At 36.3% G+C, this 21,677-nt stretch overlaps 2 protein-coding genes across 2 annotated transcripts in view; one reads left to right on the forward strand and one right to left on the reverse strand.

Annotated features, from left to right (window-relative positions):
* Window positions 1-1,211: 1,211 nt before the first annotated feature.
* myl1 (myosin, light chain 1, alkali; skeletal, fast) lies at window positions 1,212-6,497 on the forward strand. Its single transcript, XM_067408627.1, has 6 exons — window positions 1,212-1,409; window positions 2,793-2,820; window positions 4,291-4,434; window positions 4,660-4,833; window positions 5,791-5,868; window positions 6,005-6,497. Exons 1-6 carry the CDS (start codon window positions 1,287-1,289, stop codon window positions 6,031-6,033), a joined length of 576 nt encoding a protein of 191 aa, XP_067264728.1. The 5' UTR covers window positions 1,212-1,286; the 3' UTR covers window positions 6,034-6,497.
* Window positions 6,498-10,183: 3,686 nt separating this feature from the next.
* Window positions 10,184-21,677, reverse strand: part of map2 (microtubule-associated protein 2) — a 130,201-nt gene continuing 118,707 nt past the window's right edge. The window contains exons 18-21 of the mRNA XM_067408733.1: window positions 16,269-16,361; window positions 13,001-13,082; window positions 12,023-12,135; window positions 10,184-11,920 (exon numbers count right to left, since the gene is read on the reverse strand). Of these exons, the coding sequence (XP_067264834.1) occupies window positions 11,705-11,920; window positions 12,023-12,135; window positions 13,001-13,082; window positions 16,269-16,361 (504 nt within the window). The 3' untranslated portion in view covers window positions 10,184-11,704. The remainder of the gene's footprint in view (window positions 11,921-12,022; window positions 12,136-13,000; window positions 13,083-16,268; window positions 16,362-21,677) is intronic.

Below are 21,677 nucleotides of genomic sequence, written 5' to 3' on the forward strand. Positions count from 1 at the left end.
ATTTGTGTATAGGCTAGTGCATAACTTTTTTTTTTTTTTTTTACATTTCCATTTGATTTATTTTTACCTTTTATTAAATTTTAAAATAATTTAAACATAATCAGACGTCATAGATTGAAATGTGACCAGGACACACCCGTACAGTAGATTTACTGTACCTTACCTGATAAGGTTTGAACCTGCAGAGAAGAATAGAACAGAAAAGTTACACAATAGTATAGAACAATGGCATAGAATATAGAAAATGTTATATGAGAATTATGTAGTGAGCAACTGAAAAAAGTTAAACAAACAAAACGTATATGTTCTATATCTTATTATTATTATTATTAAATCTCTCTTTTTTAACTTCAACAAAGTAGCCAACTTACATTCACTCTCATCAAAATTTTAGATCATTTACATTAGTTGAGAATTGATGCATAGCACCTTTTTTTGTCATGTCACTTTCACTGAAGTGACACATACCAGCAGACTTTCATTTATTTTGAAGAAAGTGGTCACATTCTAGCCACCTGTCCTGGTATTTTTAGCCATCAGCTGGTGACATCCCCCATTCTTTGAAACATTATTGTGAGGATGTAAGCATGATGTTGCCATTATTAATCTAGGTGTAGATTAAGCTACACTACAAAAAGTTTTGTTTCTGTATATATTTGTAACACTTAAATGTGATAAGGATATGATATATCATTTATAATGTGTAATGAAGATACTAATGATGACAGTGTTTTGTCAATAAACTTTCGCACGATTGCTGGCGTGTTTTGCTAGCGGTAGCCTATGGTTAACATCCTCAGGCGACCGCGATTTTTTTACACTTTCTAGTGTCATATTTACATACCTCCATAGGTGCACTACTACAGTGTTTGTTTTTTGAAAGCAAGCAATAGGAACACTTCTTAAATAGTACCCTAAAGTAGGCCTACCCTAAAAGTTTCCAAGGAAACGGAGGTCGCGGTGCTGGTAGCCTACATATATACTCCGCAAGAGCCCTTCTAATTTCTCAAGAAAATTCGCGGGTTGTAGTCTCCCCCTGAAGTTGAAATGAGATTTACGACCCTTTGCCGTCACCGCGCTTCGCCCCCTTCTCCATTTGGGGCGCGCGAGCCCTCCCCTCTGTGGCCAACGACCCAATCCGCTTTTGCATCAGTCTGACATCAACTCTGAAGTAAAGTATACGCGTATATAAACATCTATACTTACCTTGAGAATGCTGAGTATCCTCCAAGCTGTGGTCCACTCCCTGTGTTGACTTCCTTCCCGGCGGACAAATAGACTAAAAAATGGCACCTAAGAAGGACGCTAAGAAGCCCGAGCCCCCCAAGAAGGCAGAGCCCGCACCTGCCCCCGCTCCCGCACCTGAGGCCGCACCTAAACCCGCCGCAGTAGATCTGTCCGGTGTGAAGGTAACGACCATTCCTGTGATAACAAACAGATAGATTTTCAGTAAAAAGTTCACTGCATTGTTCAGACTTTAAAGTCATATTTGAAGTGATAGCTGCGTTAAAGTGTGCAGTTTGTTATAGCATGTTTTTTAAAACTAAATTCCAAATCAGACATTTTTAAATGAAATGCTGATTGGTCAATACATATTGTCCACCCACAGAATAATGTTCTATTATTATTTACATGCATTTGCTTTTAATGAAGCAAGTCTATAATATGTTTATAGCCTCCAGTGTCGTTTTGCTTATGAAAATGCCTGCATGAAGGTTGCATATTTTACATAAGTACACCGTCATGAAAGTTTGATCCATATATTTGAATATACACTAATCTGTTAATGCATATTAAACTGTATGCTAATGGATTTAGTCATTATAAGCAGTCGCCTAAGTTTGCTCTGTTGCCTGATGATCACTTGAAATATGTATTTTTGCTGGATTCAGCACCACGGATAGTTCCTGTTAAGTTGTTTTTTTCCTGCATAACCACAATCAAACGTCACACCCCTTTTTTGATTGGCCCAGATAGCCAAATGTAGAGAAGGTTCACATGGCCAAACATGGAGCTCCTTAATGTTCTGTAAGCAGCTGAGTGACTAAATTAAGCATGCCAAGATCTTGGGCTCTCACTCTTCGGTTTTCTATTAAAGCAACTGTTTGTGAATGACTCACCTGTCATAATGGTGTTAGAGATGTGATGGATTTGCTCAGGTCTTAAAAATCATTCCACATCTTTAGGCCATGCACATAGTGTCCCTTGACTTATGTAGTGGAAATTTGCATCACTGATTATTCTTTTACAAATGTGTTTTGATTCAACCATTACTCTGACTGCCCTGATATTTACCATTCATGCTATATCATCTTATTTTCCTTTGATATTCCGACTCATTCATGTGATTATAATGATATTATACAATAAAAATATAAAATTAAAACAGATCAAATTTAACCTAAACTAAAGTATATTATTGTGTTTAAAACTTATTTAAACTAACTGGTTTGTTTCATAATGCACATATACAGAACACATATACTTCTGTCCTTGATGCCATTTAGTCAATGCATTAAGTATGCAAATATTCTGGAATGGAATAGAATAAAATGTACCTCTAATTTCCTCATATTGGTTATATAAGAAAATTTAAGGTTGGGTAAGACTTTATAATAGCTTTAATAATACATTTATTTTCCATAACTACACAATGTGATGTAAAAGGATTCAAATGCAGCTGTCATGAAAGTTTGATCCATATATGTGAATGTACATAGCCTACTGATCTGCATATTATATTTGTTAATGTCTTATGGCATAGAGTAAAATGTACCTCTGTTTTCCTGCAGCTCGATTTCAGCCAGGACCAGATGGAAGGTGAGATCTTTTTTTATTTTATTTTTTATATAGATTTCATGACCATTGCTCACACATATGTATGAGTTTACATGGAGTGTGGTGCTTAAAAGAATGTAAAAGAATGACAAATATAATAGGAAAAATCCTGCAGAAGAATAATTAGATATCAAATATCCTATTTCAGTTAAACTAATTATAATCTGCCTTTAGGCAGGAATTTAATTGCACCAGCAATATTAATTCCAAATCTTAGAACATTAAAAGTGGTTTCAAGTAAGCAACCTATGTCAAATTCCCAAAGTGTTCTGGGATTTACTTCTATTGTGCCATAAAGGTCAAGCAATTTAATGCAACTTCACAGTTAATTTGCACCATTGTCCAGTGCTGCGTTTTACGTGGAAGAATGTGGCCGTTGCTCAGTGCGGGCAGCTTTCAGCAGCCTGGGTGTGAGTTACACTGCAGTCAGCATTCTGGCCTCACATGGTATACTGCCTTTATATGGAGGGAGTTATATTCTTGGGAGAGCATATCAATTCCAAGTCAATTCTTTGAATGTCTCCCCCTGCTCCTGTCACGTCATTGGCGGCAGCTGGCTTTGTGCGGAAATCACATGAAGCTATTAATCTTTTAGCAGATCATATTCCAGTGAGCCAATAGCCATGATGCCCATAGAAATACTGAGCACTGATTATTACTCAGTCTGCTCATCTTTAGTTTAAATTAGCAGATTTTAATGAGAAACCCACAAATGTAAAGGTTGTGATTATTAAAAAGAGAACCTGATGTTTTGTGAACACCTGTTTGATTGTAAGATCCAAATAAAAAGCATCATTTTGATGATCATACTCATTGTAGATGCCTACAATTGCAAAACACAACTGTACATTTTGATTTAAAAAAAAATGGTTATAAGCAAAACTTATAAGTTGCGTCCCAAATGACGTACTATACACTATGCACTTATACACTATGTACTTGTGCACTATGCAATCATCCATGTAGTGCGTGAATTGTATAAGGTTATTTTGTCATTTAACAACGGTGTCCGATCCTCCCTTCCCCTCCACTACGTAATTAAAGCTGCGACAGTTGAGTGCATGTCCAACATTCCACACTTCGTTTTTTCCGTTAATTTAGTGCATCATCTGGGTATTTAAAGTGCACTTTTTCTTTTTGGAATTTTCTGTGTGAACGCACTACTCGCACTATTTATACTTAAAAACGTCATAGAATAGTGCACAAGTATGCGAATTGGGACGCACCTATAGTCTCTTAGACTATAATCTGACCCATGGCAGACAACTTTGTCTTAATATGCACAGATTTAGAAAAAATTAGTGTGAAAACTGATATCAAATCAATCAAAAAGTAATTTGTTTGATCAACTAATGGCAGACAGGGGTCTGTTCAGGAAACCTGTTTGAAACTAGTGTGTACAGAAATGACACACTTCACCTTTAACTAAAATAATCTCTTTACAAATTCCAGATTACAGGGAGGCCTTCGGACTTTTCGACAGAGTTGGTGACAGCAAAGTAGCCTACAACCAGATTGCAGATATCATGCGTGCACTTGGACAGAACCCAACCAACAAAGAGGTTTCAAAGATCCTGGGCAATCCCACCGCTGATGGTAAGTGGATTTTTTTTTTCTTTCACTTTTTTCCTTTTAATTAGCTACTCTGAAAGTACCTCAACATTAGCACTGTCAGGAGCTTTCACCCTGACATATTTCAGATGCCTGTTTGTTCAACTGTAATTGGCAGAAGGTTGGTGTCATGAGTCATGACAGGTGCTTGCAGTGCTTTATGTTTCACTACATCTGCCCTCTATGACCCCTCCACTCACCCTGTTACAGACATGGCAAACAAGAGGGTCGACTTTGAGGGTTTCCTGCCCATGCTGCAGTTTGTGATCAACAGCCCAAACAAGGCAACATACGATGACTACGTTGAGGGTCTGCGTGTATTCGATAAGGAGGGCAACGGAACAGTAATGGGTGCTGAGCTGCGTATCGTCTTGTCAACACTGGGTAAGTGGACAAAATGAACAAGTCGATGGGATTTACAACTGCAAGTCCATTTTCACATCAATAATGAAAGTGGATTCTTTTGAAACAACAAATGTGATGACCTGCTCCATCATTTTGAGTCTTTTTTTATTTTTACCTAGAAACATTGAATGAACTGAATGTAAAAGCAAAGTCTATATATATATATACATATATAGTTCTTCGATTAAAAACAATAGTCATTAAGGGGTAAAAAGAAATATGATTTCAGTTTACATCTTATGTTTTATATATAATTAAATAATTTTAAGTCATCCTGTTGCCACCTTGGGGTTTGCTGAGGCCCCTTAGTTGATATATCTCATATTATTATGTTTCTACTAATCATACCTGTTGTCAAGATATACTGTAATTGAAATTGTGTCTGTCATAAAAACATTTAGGGAAAATTTTAGACGGAATTAGATGTATTAAAACATAGCCTACATTAAGTTATTAAAAGATAAGATAAAAAAATAAAGCATCTACAATATATAAATTCATATATTAATAATATATTTACTATGCATTTCCTTTACTATGCATTTACTATGCATTAATATATTTAATATGCATTTCCCTAAACTTATTTTTTTAGCTAACTTATGTGCAATGAACTTGAAATGATTTTTTCTAAGGTAAACGTTGTGTGGGGGGGACGTTGTGTAGAAAGAGGAAAAAGATAATCGACCGTTTGAACTGAGACAGCTGCGGTGATCTGTCACAACACATTAAAGAGCATCAAATAGACATTTATTGAGTTCTGTAATAAAATTGACTTTTTTATTTATTAAAATATCATATAGTAAAATACAGCTCATTGCTATTTTAGACTGAAAACATAACCCACGTTTAAGTTTAAATGCATTTTAATGACGAGCATCTGTCTTTAAGCCTGTTTAATGACTTGACCAACCTTTCTCCTCACTTTCTCTGCAGGTGAGAAAATGACTGAAGCTGAGATCGATGCTCTTATGCAAGGCCAGGAGGATGAAAATGGCTGTGTGAACTATGAGGGTCAGTTCAGATCCTTTCATTGCACATTAATCACTGTAAAAATTCAATAATGAGTGACGGATTTATAGAGATAATCCTTGTTTGTTGTCCTGTAATTCTAACGTGGACATTTTTTCAATCTCTCCATTCTGAACAGCTTTCGTCAAACACATCATGTCTGTGTAAGAAGTTGTGAGGAAGCTGAAGCATTTCTCCAGATTCCATGATGTCAGGACATCCTCGCAATGTTTCCAAAACCAACTCAGAAACGGATAAAAGGGACACGGGATGTTAGTCATAAACAGTTATTTTGTTATTTGTGTTTCCTATTTTTTCCACTTGAATCCTATTTCTTTTGCTTGGAATCCATTCATATTTTTTCCAGCTAATTTTCTTGGTGATGTTCGTGTCGGGACAAGCCTCTCTATAGCGGAACGATTGTGAGGGGTGAGGTGTGGGTGTGGGGGGCTTCATGATTACACAAAAATATAAACCACCCCCTTGACCCCTCACTGTCTGGATCGCAAAGTCAAAGGTGCTAAATATACTGCCATTAATGGACTGGCTGCAAAACTTCCTTCCCCCTTTCCCCAGAGTCTTAATTTATTTTTCGCCTCTGTCAATTCTCATAATAAACTTTTCACAAATTATTAGCCTTGTTGTGATTAATGTTCTCATATTCAGAGCACTAGGCAGTAAGGCAAGTGATAGGTAAGTGGAACAGGCAGGTAAACATGACTGATTAGAGCAGTAGTAAACTTTAGCTCAATATTTGGGTATTTAAAGTCAACATGAAACTGTATTCACAACCTATTTTACTTCCATAATTTGTTTTAATTCAGAGTGAAAGATGATATTCAACAAGAAAAACCGGGGTCGATTTTATCCATCTGGAATGGATTGAATCAGGAAAAGTAGGAAGGTAGTTCTCAATAAGAGTATCAAGAAAGTACAAACCCGATTCCAAAAAAGTTGGGATACTGTACAAATTGTGAATAAAAACAGAATGCAATGATGTGGAAGTTTCAAATTTCAATATTTTATTCAGAATACAACATAGATGACATATCAAATGTTTAAACTGAGAAAATGTATAATTTTAAGGGAAAAATAAGTTGATTTTAAATTTCATGGCATCAACACATCTCAAAAAAGATGGGACAAGGCCATATTTACCACTGTGTGGCATCCCCTCTTCTTTTTATAACAGTCTGCAAACGTCTGGGGACTGAGGAGACAAGTTGCTCAAGTTTAGGAATAGGAATGTTGTCCCATTCTTGTCTAATACAGGCTTCTAGTTGCTCAACTGTCTTAGGTCTTCTTTGTCGCATCTTCCTCTTTATGTTTTCTATGGTTGAAAGATCTGGACTGCAGACTGGCCATTTCAGTACCCGGATCCTTCTTCTACGCAGCCATGATGTTGTAATTGATGCAGTATGTGGCCTGGCATTGTCATGTTGGAAAATGCAAGGTCTTCCCTGAAAGAGACGACATCTGGATGGGAGCATATGTTGTTCTAGAATTGGATATACCTTTCAGCATTGATGGTGCCTTTCCAGATGTGTAAGCTGCCCATGCCACACGCACTCATGCAACCCCATACCATCAGAGATGCAGGCTTCTGAACTGAGCGCTGATAACAACTTGGGTTGTCCTTGTCCTCTTTAGTCTGGATGACATGATGTCCCAGTTTTCCAAAAAGAACTTCAAATTTTGATTCGTCTGACCACAGAACAGTTTTCCACTTTGCCAAAGTCCATTTTAAATGAGCCTTGGCCCAGAGAAAACACCTGCGCTTCTGGATCATGTTTAGATATGGCTTCTTTTTTGACCTATAGAGTTTTAGCCGGCAACGGCGAATGGCCGGTGGATTGTGTTCACCGACAATGTTTTCTGGAAGTATTCCTGAGCCCATGTTGTGATTTCCATTACAGTAGCATTCCTGTATGTGATGCAGTGCCGTCTAAGGGCCCGAAGATCACGGGCATCCAGTATGGTTTTCTGGCCTTGACCCTTACGCACAGAGATTGTTCCAGATTCTCTGAATCTTTGGATGATATTATGCACTGTAGATGATGAAAACTTCAAACTCCTTTCTGATATTGCTCCACTATTTTTCACCACAGCATTGGGGGAATTGGTGATCCACTGCCCATCTTGACTTCTGAGAGACACTGCCACTCTGAGAGGCTCTTTTTATACCCAATCATGTTGCCAATTGATCTAATAAGTTGCAAATTGGTCCTCCAGCTGTTCCTTATATGTACATTTAACTTTTCCGGCCTCTTATTGCTACCTGTCCCAACTTTTTTGGAATGTGTAGCTCTCATGAAATCCAAAATGAGCCAATATTTGGCATGACATTTCAAAATGTCTCACTTTCAACATTTGATATGTTATCTATATTCTATTGTGAATAAAATATAAGTTTATGAGATTTGTAAATTATTGCATTCCTTTTTTATTCACAATTTGTACAGTGTCCCAACATTTTTAGAATCAGGTTTGTAAATGGGGTGACATCATGTTGACTTTAAGTTAACATTAAGATAACCTTAGAATAACTGGTAAATAAATATCCAGTGAAAGACTAGACGGAGCCTAGACTGTTTTCATTCATCTAGATTAAGGTACAATGTCTGGTAAAATTCAAAGACAACTGGAAATTAAACTTTGTATATATATTTTTGGTGAGTTTTTAAATTTTGACTGTAATTTGACCAGACATACTAAGAAAAAATATCTGTAAACATTGAGTACAAATTACTGTATGAGCCCTTCAGAACAAATTATTCATAATGAAAAGTTCTGACTCTAAATTTTGATTGAACAAAGCACATTTGAAGCTGCAGTAAAATGCCAATTAAAGGGTTAGTTCACCCAAAAATGAAATTTTTGTCCTTACACTCACGTCGTTTCAAACCCGTAAGACTTAGGTATAGACGTAAGATGTTCTTGATGAAATCTGAGAGGTTTCCTCCATAGACAGCGATTTAGCTGATGCAGGAGCCGGCCAATAATGAGTCGGCATTCTGACGTAGAAGCTGGAAGTGCTGCAACGTAAACAGTATAGAATAATGACAAAGAAGAGAAGATATTGTTGAATAAAGTAGTTATTTTTGTTTTTGCGCACAAAAAGAATTGTCGTTGCTTCGTAAAATTAGGTTGAACCACTGTAGTCACGTGGACTATTATTTCATCAAAAATATCTTAATTTTTGTGTTCCAAAGATGAACAAAGGTCTTACGGGTGTAGAACGACATGAGGGTGAGTAATAAATGACAGAAATTAAAAAAAAAAAAAGAAAATAATGTAATTAATTACTCACCCTCATGTCCGTAAGACCTTCGTTCATCTTCGGAACACAAATTAAGATACTTTTGATGAAATCCGATGGCTCAGTGAGGCCTGCATAGACAGCAATGGTACTTCCTCTCTCAAGATCCATAAACAATCTAAAAACACATTTAAAACAGTTCATGTGAGTTTGGTGGTTCTACCTTAATATTATAAAGCGACGAGAATATTTTTGTGCGCCAAAAAAACTAAATAAGGACTTTTTAACAAGATGGCCGATTTCAAAACACTGTTTCAGAGCGTTCTGAATCTTTTGAGTCGAATCATTGATTCGGATCACGTATCAAACCACCAAACTGCTGAAATCATGTGACTTTGGAGCTCCGAACCACTGATTTGATTCGTAAAGCTCCGAAGCTTCATGAAGCAGTGTTTTGAAATCGGCCATCACTAGATATTGTTAAAAAGTCGTTATTTTGTTATTTTCTGTGCACAAAAAGTATACTTGTCGCTTTATAATATTAAGGTAGAACCACTGTAGTCACATGAACTGATTTAATTATGTTTTAGTACCTTTCTGGATCTTGAGAGAGGAAGTACCATTGCTGTCAATATCTTAATTTGTGCTCCAAAGATGAACGAAGGTCTTAGGGGTGGAGAACAATATGAGGGTGAGTAATAAATGACATTATTTTCTTTTTTTGTGTGAACTAACCCTTTAGGCTTACAGTGAGACTGATGAACAATAGAGTTATAATGCAATGGTATACCCCACATGTAGAATTTTGTCCTAGACCCTTGAATTCAAACGATAGATTTCCATGTACCCTTTGTAAAAATCACTATAACATACAGCCTCTCATTTTTTTAAACCTTAGGCAATAATACCACAGTCATAAGTCATTTCACAAAGTCAGAAAAAAACAGATCACACAAACATTTTGTTCATTTTCTGTATTTTTTTATTGTCATAACTGTTAAGGGCATTTATAATCCGTATCATACCAACAGGAGAAAAACTGCGTACATCTATGTGACCTTTTAAATACATTTACAGCAGCAGAGGGAATCAAGGAAAGGGTGGGTAAAGCTCAGGGGGGCCGAGAAAACACAGAAGCCTACGAATGACAGCTGATCTAGAGGAAAAGGGGCAGGGGAGAACCACAAATGACGAGAAAAAATATACTGGTGTACTGTGTTCAAACAAATGCAAGCGGAGTATCCTTTTTAAAGTTTTGATTTGTGTTTTTCTTTTTCCACATCCTAAGAAAGAAAACTAAGCATCCAAGCAGGAATCAGCAGACGAACACAGGGCCTAAATCACAGACAGATTCCCTATGTTTAAGAATAAAATGAGGGCCGCAGAACCACCCATATCTTGCTCAGATGGATCCGTCCCCTTCTCGACTCTGAAAGATGGCGGTATGTGACTGACACGTCAAGACAGCAGATTGAGCAGATCTTACACGATTCACGTATAACCGGAGCCCTCGATTGCATTTGCGTAAAGTAATACTGTAATATACTTGTTTGTGTAGAGGCGCGATCACATTTAGTGTTGCTCAGCGAAATTTCAATAGGATTCTGCGTGTTTGGGAGCTTCGCATGAGGGCGAAAAAGATCCCCAAGCAGATTTTGCTCAAGTTGTAGCTGGTCACGGCGAATTCACCGTGCTGACGGTGACTTCTGAAAGAAATCTGAAAGTGACTTCTTCAATATCGCTAATGTGACCACATCATAAGTTAAAGCACAAATCTGCTTAAACTGTGTACTGACAAAGATCCACGGAAGCAACGGTTTCGTAACGGCAGCGAAGGCAGGGGTGCGGTCATCTGAAACAATGTACAAACTAAACATCGTCGCTAGTATCTACAAAACATGATGTGTTCATTTTATTCAATGTTTCAGCAAATAACTTACTAAAATCCCTTGAAATAGAAAATAGCCTCTTTTGTGTACTAGAATACATGCTCGTCATACTATCTAGTTTTTTTGTTGTTGTTTTTTTTATGCAGTTGTACAGGAATAAGTTATTGAAGGAGTAATTGTTTCTTTTTTTCAATTGAGCATGAGATGTCGAGACAAAGAGCTGGTATATTTATAAATATATTCCCTTATAGTGTATATCGTGTTTGATCGTACGTGACTCGCAGTTGAGATGTTTTAGAGTCCATGCACTGAATGGGCAAAATAACACGTGCAGCATGGGATCGTCGCGCCACATTCCCGTGTATAAAAATTCTTTTCCACCGACTTTTACGCAACACGCCTGACACTGACCCTAAACCAGCAGTTGAGGCCACTATCTGTACACAATCATAAAAAGTCACATGTAACATGGGTAATAAAAAGCACTGATACCTCTCTAGCTCTAACAAGTTGTTATTCATTAAAATTGACCAAAAACAAACAAAACAAAAAAACAGATAAAATGCTTTTTTTTTTTTCAGATGGGAAGTGAAATCTGATGTCTTCCATAAATACCAGAGGGAGGAAGGGTCAAACCGTGACACCACTGAAGGGGACTATTGTAGATTGAGTGGAGGGAGATATTTCGGATTCACAAGCCTTGTTTGGCCAGGGCGGCGGTCACATCGTCGGCCAGCGTGGCCAGCTGCGGCGACTCCAGCATGTTGATGCTTCCGGATGAGGACATGTGGCTGTGCCGGTGAGGGGAGGTCCCGCCTGACAGCCCGAGCGCCTCGATCACAATCTCTGCCCCGTGATCCACGCGTGCTTTGGCTGTGTCGCGGAACAACAGCTTATGGCTTTCAATCTTAGAAAACAGGAAACAGGAAGTTGGCGATTGTCACTTAGCTCATCCTCATGTGTGATGTGGGATTGTAATAAATAAAAACAGTTGCGTTTGTGCACTCACCTGTACATGGCCTCCTCCAGGCGTATGGTGGGCATTGTCCAGTGAGCCTACCTTTGCATGGGCTTTTTCTCTGAAGTCCAGCTTCACACTCTCAATGCGCACATGACCACCTCCTGAGACAGACAGAGTCATAAAAATATGTAAGATAATTAATTTCACAATTCTCTGCTGGTGCCATCTTAATAGAACAGTTCATTTTTTCCCACACAACTTAAAAAACAAACAAAACAAAAAAAAAAAACAGGAATTTTTAGAATCTAAATAATTACTCTATTGTTCAAAAGTGTTGGGGTGTCAAGTTATGTTATGTTTATTTTTAAGTCTCTTCTGCTCACCAAAGCTGCATGCATTTATTTGATTAAAAATACAGTAAAAACTATAATATTGTGAAACATTATTCCAATTTATATAATGTGTTTTCTATTTTTATATATTTTTTAATGTAATTTATTCCCAAAGCAGAATTTTCAGCATCATTACTCCAGTGTCACATGATCTTCAAAACAGGAAAACAGTCATGCTGCTTAATATTTTTGTGGTTTCTTTAATGAATTGAAAAAGAACTGCATTTACTTCAAATCTTTCGTAACATTATAAACATCTTTAATGTCACTTTTGATCAATTTTATGTATTAAAAAAACACTCACCCCAAACTTTTCAACAGCTTTTCATATAAAATATGACCATAAAATCTCTGTTCTTTAAAATACAGATGTGATCACTGCAAACTGTTCTTTATTGGAAAGAGTTTTCAAGATTCTCATAGCATACAATTCTGCCTTTTGTATAAAAGAATAATTTGAAATGGCAAAACCCTTTTAAATGTGTTTGGCAAAGGAGGAGATTAAAATACAACCACAAGATGGCGCTGTTACATCATCCAATAGCCTAGCGCAGGCGTTGCATGCTTTAAACCCAATCTGTATCATGACATTGCAAATTTGGCTAAAATTGAGAGAATTCAATAGCATGCTCACCTGGCCTGTGGCGGATGTTGTCCAAAGATCCACACTTGGAGGTCACATGACTAAGATCAATCTTCTTAGATTGAATGTGAACCTGTAAGAAACACCAGATGTTGAGTATAAAAAAAAAATAAAACACAAATAAGATAATAAAGGCAAGGATTCACCCCAGTTCTTCACGTATGAATCTGCAACGTTAAAAAAAGGCTTTGCCTAAAAAATAGCAATAATTGATGAGTTCAACTATCTTCACAAACTAAACGTATGTTAGCTGAGCTGCAAATCAAGAAGAACTGATCAATATGCTGAAGATGTCACAACATTAAGAGATCCAACAACTGCAATGAATATCACAAATACACCATTGGATCACTGAATCAGATGTTGGGGTATGAATATCGGGGTGGGTAGATTCAGGTGTACGGGTGTACTGAATCATCAAATACTTAAAAGGAGATTTAGATTTAGACCTTGTGTCCTATACAAATTTAGCTAGTTCAGAGTAGTATGTCAGAACACAGCTCATTTCTGGATTAATGTTCCAGAAAGTTAAGAATATTCCAACCTTAACTAAACAGACAGCATAAGTAATATTTTGTGGGAATCAAACACATGACCTTAGCGTTGCTAGTGCCATGCTCTACACAATGTGGTCATTATATCTGTGTTGTAATAGTCACTCACAATGACTGACCGCTGCTGCTGCAAGGGGCAGAAAAAGCAAATCTGATTGAAGTACAGACATGACTCAGCAAATACCAGCTCTCACATTTAGAAAACACTGGTCAAGACATTTCAGTAGGCAATATGCAAAATCAGAAAGAACAGAGAAACCAAAACCTAGTGAGCAGACTATGTGGGCAGCTTTTTTAGGCATAATTATGCTGCCTTTAAGATCATTTCTTTTGATCAAACTGTGAGGCAGCTTTACATTTATCCTTTGCAGCGAAAGCAATGCCATAAATGTACTGCAACAAGCTTGGTAAAAAATTCAGGATGACAGACTAAGTGAGAGAAATGTCATTTATTAAAATAAATAATTCAATATTTTAAATTATTACTAAAAATACTCAAATAGTGTTGCAAAAATACTAATTTAGTATTTTGCATAATATTTCTGTGTTCGGTATTTATAGCCTTTTATTTATCAAATATTAAGCGTAGCAAAAGTTAACAGCAAACTACTGAAATCACTGAGACAAGTTTACTGTGCACTTCATATGAACCTACCTTTCAAACATTTGTGGTCAGTAAGATTTTTAAAAAAAATTTGAAATCATGTTGGCTTGACAAACATGGAACATGTTTCCGTGTAAAAAATGCTAGAAACATGCAAGCAACATGCTGAAACAAGCAGGCAACATGTTAAATCATGTTAGCAACATGCTAATCATGTTAACAATATGATAATCATGATAGCAACAAATGCTAAAACACGCTAGCAACGTTAAAACATGCTAAGAACACATTAAGTGTTAAATCATGTTAACATGTTAGCAATGTGCTAACAACATGCTAAATCATGTTAGCAACATGTTAGCAAGCATACTAATCATGCTAACAACATGACTGCAACATATTAAATAATGCTAGCAATGTGTTAAAACATGCTAGCAAAATGTTAAATCATGTTAAAACATTTTAACAATACTAATCATGCAAAAACATTCTAGCAGCATGCAAAATCATTTTTGAAACATGCTGACAACATGGTAATAATGTTAGCAAACATGTTAAAAAATGCTAGCAATGTGTTAAATCGTGATAGAAGTATGCTAGCAACCTGATAATCATGCTAGCCACATGTTAAATAATGCTAGCAGCATGTTAATTCATTGGACATGAATGCAACATGCTAAATCATGCTAACAACATGTTACAACATGCTAACAATGTGGTAAATCATGCTAGCAACATTTCATTTTATTTTATTCAATATTTTTTTTCAACCTTCAAACGTCAAGCTTTTCAAAGTTATTTTAAACTTTCAGACCTGGCTTTGTCAAGCCAACATCAACGTTTGTCATCAAACTTTACTCATCTATTTATTACTTTGATCAATTTAATGGATCCTTGCTGAATAAAAGTAAAACATTTATAATATTTCAGAATATTTCTGTTCCAAATAAATGCTGCTCTTTTGAACTTTTTATTAATGAAAGAATCCTGAAAAAAAAAAATATATATATATATATATATATATATATATATATATATATATATATATATATATTTAATATATATATATATATAAATAAGAAATATTTCTTGAGCACAAAATCAGCATATCATCTTGGTGCACAAGAAATATTCTCATGTGACACTGAAGACGGCTGCTGAAAATACAGCTTTGCCATCGCAAAAATATATTACATTTAAAAATGTATTAAAATAGAAAAGTTATTTTAAGCTGTAACAACATTTCACAATATTATAATTTTTACTGTATTTTTAATTAAATAAATGTGGACTAGGTGAACATTAGAGATATCTTTCAAAAAAATTGAATAATCTTAAAGAGTCCAAACTTAAAATGTACTGTATATAACACACTAAGCCACTGCCTTTGTGGAGCATTCGAAAGAAGTCACTTATGAGGTTCCATTTCAGTTAGGATGCTGCCTATGTAGGCAGAAGACAGCAAGGCGGCTCACTAGGTTTTGGAACAGAACCTAAAAAGTAAGTATAATAGAAGAAATCTTGAAATCTAAAAAAGAGAAGAATGAAAAGGTTGACAGCAACTACTCCATGATACAGACTGTTGATCAAAACTGTTTCAGGGTGAAAATAATCATATAAATTACCGGACCACCATTTTTCTCAAACAGTGAAATTAAAGGATGATAAATTGACTTATTTTGATATGACTTCCATACAGTAGACACAGTGTTGATGGGTCAACATCAAACACCTGCATTACAGATTACAAATATATACATATAGGGTGTATATATTTTCACAAGATGAACAACAAGAAGGGACTTCAGTTTTGCATTTCAGCCCACGTGTGAAAATATATCTGATGTATGTGTGCATACAAGGTTGTCTGCGTCTGATGTTTGATTCTGCCATGGTAGGCATTTTGTCCTACTGAGCATCCGGTGCAGCAGAACTGAATCCAGAACAAAAGTTGGAATTCTAGGAGCCTCAGATCCAAAAGGAAAGCAAAATGTTCAGATTTAATCTAAATGGACAGAGTAAACGCTCAAAAACCGTGGAGGTCTGTTGGCTTTGGAAGAGAAGGAGAGAGAGACATAGGGAGAGATGGAGCAGTACATACATTGCCTCCACGGGGCGAATGCTTCAGATTATCCTTGGATCCGCACTTTGACTGTACGTGACTGAAGTCCAGCTTCTTGTTTAAAATTTGAATCTAGAAAAATACAAAGATATGTGGCTCTTTTAATGAAGATGGAAACACACACACATACTGTACATGCACACGCACATACAGACACCTGGTAGCCGTGCATTGATGAGACAGATCAGTAAAAGAACCCATAAAGATGAACTTGACCCATCTTGATGTGCTCACAGCACCTGCAGCCAAGAATCAACTGGGCAATAACCACCAGTCATTAAAAGTGAAGCATTGACAAAGCAACAAAGTTGAGCAGAGGTCAACTTTATGAAAATGTGCAGCAAGTAACACAATGTGGCTAGTGGACAGCAATCCCTGTCTACAAGCAACCATCAGTGCAGAAACGTGTTGATTTAATCACTGTCAGCGTGAACGCCCCTTAAGGGTTAAACTGCAGCTCTACTCATTGTTGACACTGTTTCCAACGGACACTTATTTTATGCTAATTAATGCTGAGTCTCTCCATTAAGTGAAGCCATCACACTGAAGGACTGAATAAATGAACATGGAAGTAGTTCCAGATAAACGTTACAAATTTAATTAGCTGTAACATGTAAACGCCTGCAAATGTCAGCTTCACTTCCTGTTGGGGTCTTGATTAGCAACATTTTCAAGAATCCCCAAGAGATCGCGCTATTAAACATGGATTTTGTGAGTCACTGCAGGACTTACTAACTGGTGATAAAATATTATAATAATATAAATTAGTATTTTAATAGTATTTTCCCCCTTTACATTTTACAATAATACTGTGTGTACTTTCATGACCGGTCAGATAAAATAATAATAAAAATTACAATTAAAAAACTGATCATTTTAAACAAGATAATAATATAATATAACAAATATATCATAATATGTAATTATTTAAATCTGTAATATATTATGTAAAAGATTTTATTTATATATAATTTTATAACTTTGTATATATATATATATATATATATATATATATATATATATATATATATATATATATATATATATATATATATATATAATGTGTTTTCATTATAACAAAAAATAACATCTGTAAAATTTTAAAAGGTAAAATTTAAATATTCTTACTGAGTTAGAACTCTGCTCTTATTAAAGGTGCCCTAGAACATTTTTTTAAAATATGTAATATAAGTCTAAGGTGTCCCCTGAATGTGTCTGTTTCAGCTCAAAATACCCCATAGATTTTTTAAATTCATTTTTTTAACTGCCTATTTTGGGGCATAAATAGAAATGAGCCGATTCAGGGTGTGTGGCCCTTTAAATCTGGTGCTCCATGCCCCAAGAGCTCGCGCTTGCCTTAAACAACATAAAAAAAGTTCAAACAGCTAATATAACCCTCAAAATGGATCTTTACAAAGTGTTTGTCATGCAGCATGTCTAATCGCGTAAGTACAGTGTTTATTTTGATGTTTACATTGATTCTGAATGAATTTGAGGCTGTGCTCCGTGGCTAACGGCTAATGCTACACTGTTGGAGAGATTTATAAAGAATGAAGTTGTGTTTATGAATTATACAGACTGCAAGTGTTTAAAAATGAAAATAGCGATGACTCTTGTCTCCGTGAATACAGTAAGAAACGATGGTAACTTTAACCACATTTAACAGTACATTAGCAACATGCTAACGAAACATTTAGAAAGACAATTTACAAATATCACTAAAAATATCATGTTATCATGAATCATGTCAGTTATTATTGCTCCATCTGCCATTTTTTGCTATTGTCCTTGCTTGCTTACCGAGTCTGTTGATTCAGCTGTGCACATCCAGACGTTCTGCCCTTGTCTAATGCCTTTCATAATGTTGGGAACATGGGCTGGTATATGCAAATATTGAGGGCGTACATATTAATGAGCCCGACTGTTACGTAACAGTCGGTGTTATGTTGAGATTCGCCTGTTCTTCGGAGGTCTTTTAAACAAATGAGATTTATATAAGGAGGAGGAAACAATGGAGTTTAAGACTCACTGTATGTCATTTCCATGTATTGAACTCTTGTTATTTAACTATGCTGAGGCAAATTCAATTTTTGAATCTAGGGCACCTTTAAAATTACGATAACCACAGGTAAAACCACACATGGCACCTCACTACCATGGTAAAAAGTAACAATATGGTTTCTATGCTATCTAGAATGACTTTATGGTGGTTAATCTATCAACAGATACCAATAAATAAATGAGGCAGAAGTAATAAATGGTCCGTGTGGCGCTGTTCAAAAACGTTGTTTCGTTCCGCTTTTGGCACGTTTAAAGGAGGCCTATAATGCCCCTTTCACAAGATGTAATATAAGTCTCTGGTGTCCCCAGAATGTGTCTGTGAGGTTTCAGCTCAAAATACCCCATAGAGCATTTATTATAACTTGTCTAATATGCCCCTATTTGGGCGTGAGCTTTCCAGAAGAGGACAGAGCTTTAAACAGCTCGTGCTTCGGTTGCTCAACAACAACCGAATCAGTGTTTCTCATAAGCAACATAAATGGCAGCGCTTATCAGTTATCAAATTACATTTCACGGCTTACTGCTACACCTGGCCTAAAAAATAGTACTGTCACCTTGTGTTGACTTTGTGAAACTGCATTATTTATGAATTGTTCGTGGCGGGCCACATATAATGTATTTTAATAGACAAGCTGCGGGATGTTTTATAATTCATCCCCGGGCCGTAATTGGCCCGTGGGCTGGACTTTGGACACCCCTGAGTAGGCTACAGCATCGGTTTCACACATCATCTGATGCAAAATCCATTTAGTTGTTATTGCAGTGGAACAGAGACTTCAACAGTGCACTCACCACCAAGCTGTTGTAGTAGCATGTTTTTAACTGGCCTCAGCTGTTTTCTAAGATAGTGTTAATTTATTAGGGAATAGGGATTTGGACCTGGCTGATTCATAAAGCAGGTCAAAGTGAACTGTAGTCACAGTTACTGAAATCTCTTGAACACACACTCTAACACACATACCCGTCTACTGAAATACTGCAAACCTGAATGAAGTGCACAAATACCAATGCAGAGGGACTGATAGAGAACAATGCACAGATGATGACCCTTCAGGAAAAGAGACAGCTGCACTGGAGCCAGAGCGAGAGTCTGTGTTTGGTCTCGAGAGATACACGAGTCAGGAAAGTTCTAAACTTTACATACACTCTTCAATCTACGACACAGTCAAATGTGGTAAGGTCAACTCTGATTAATGAAAAGTGCCATGAAACACACACACGCACAGAGAGAGAGAGAGAGAACGAATGTTAAAATAGGTCATATGAGTTTGTCATGACTTGAGATCATTTTACATAAAAACATACTGCAACTTTCAGAACTCAAAACTTCCACCAAAGTTCAGGGAATTTATTGAAAGCTAAGCTGCAAAAAAAATGGCTTGTTTTGAACTTAAATTTCAGTGATAAAATTTTCAAAGAAGTCTTAAAGGTACGGCAGCACAAAAACAAACTCCACTATCATTATACTGTAGATGGACTTCGTACAGGGGAATGTTTTTTTAAAAATGAGATGAAATGATCTTGTTACTCTTCAGGGGTTGGTTGCATAAACCACTTAGACTAGTCTTAAAAGTTAAGACACTAATGTTTTTCTTGAAGAGTAGTCCTAATTTTTTTTTTTTTTAAGTCTGTTACATAAAAAGGTAGATTGGTGTAATTTGAATTGGAAAAATAACATTGATTACCCCTTGGTTAACTGCAAGTTGGTCAAACTAGTTCTTAAGACACAGTCTTAATATGGTTACTAAGTTTATGCAACTGGACTCACTAACTGTTAACAAAATAGAATCTTTACATTTTAACATAATACTGTGTGTAAATTAATTTGAGGGGGGAAAAAAACAGCAAAAATGGCTAATTTTCAGCAGCACAAACAACCCATGTATTTCTATGTCAGAAAGATGGTCATGAAAAACTAAATTATGACTTAAGACCTAAGATTTAAGAAATGAGGAATGATACAATCTGTAAATTTATCAAAATCATATATACTGTATAAAATATCATCATTAATTACATTAAAAATAAAATATTTAATATTGTCTGTTTTGATGGTGGGAAAAAAACTGACTTTGTGGGGAAAAATCAAAATCATTCTGAAAATTAAATTAATTTATAAAGTAAACATTAATTATATTTGTAAAGTAAAAACAATACAATACAATTTTTATTTATATAGTACATTGAAAACAACTGAAGTCGACCAAAGTGCTGCACAGAGTATGCAAAAAAGAACAGTCAACAGGGTTACAAACAATAAGACAATCTATAGAACAAACAATGTAAAATGGATGAGGTGTATTAAATATACGATCATTGCACAGCAAGTCGGGAGATGTTGAATGCCAAGGAGAAATAATAAGTTTTAAGAGTAGACTTAAAAATAGACAGAGTGGTAGCAGCTCAAATTTGAATTGGAAGACTATTCCACAACTTGGGGCCGATAACAGAAAAAGCACGATCACCTCTGTTTTTGAGACGTGCCCTGGGAGCTCGCAATAATCCAGAATCAGCTGAGCTGAGAGCTCTTGATTGAGTGTGGGTGTAGCAAATCCGATAGGTACTGTGGAGCCTGATTGTGAAGAGATTTATAGACAAACAATAAAAGTCAATTCTATATTTGACTGGCAGCCAATGCAATGAAATCAAGAACGGGATCTCAATTTAGATTTGAACAGATCACTCTAGAGCTGATGTAGCTTTGCAGCTTTTAGACGAAAATTAAACCAATGAAATGTTCTGACATTATTAAACATGCACATGTTTTCTGAGTTTTCCAGTTTCCGGGTTTTCAGAGTGTTCCCGTCTGCTTCAGTGGCCCTCAGTAGACATATTATGTCATTAAGGCACAGACAGTCGCAGCACTCTTACCCAGTCTCACCCTTGGGCAAACACAGACTGGCAGTGGCCGCCACATGCCTGCTCACTCAACCTTGAGAGTTTGTGGCTCATGTCACTGTCTCTTAGACCTGTTCTGTGAGTGACTATGCTGGGGAGACACCCGCTGTCATCTAGGGGTGAGGGAGCATTTGGGCCCAGACAGATTCAGGCCGTGGCAACACTCCCTCCTTAGGGTGTCCTGAGTGCCCTAAAATGAACTCCAATGCCATTTTCAAGTTCACTAGATGATTCATCACTATAAAGTCTACTGGACTCACAAAGACTAGATAGTGACAAACTTAGAAAGTGATGACGATTTAATTGCTAACTTTCAGTGTTATCAGTCATTGCTTAAAAGGGGTAACAATCTACATTTCTGTTGGATTTCACCATTACGTTATGTAAGTCAAGATTTTTTCATCAAAAACAGTAAAAAAAAAAAAAAAA

The sequence above is a fragment of the Chanodichthys erythropterus genome, chromosome 14, assembly GCF_024489055.1.
Source record: "Chanodichthys erythropterus isolate Z2021 chromosome 14, ASM2448905v1, whole genome shotgun sequence".
In the NCBI taxonomy this organism is placed as follows: Eukaryota; Metazoa; Chordata; class Actinopteri; order Cypriniformes; family Xenocyprididae; genus Chanodichthys; species Chanodichthys erythropterus.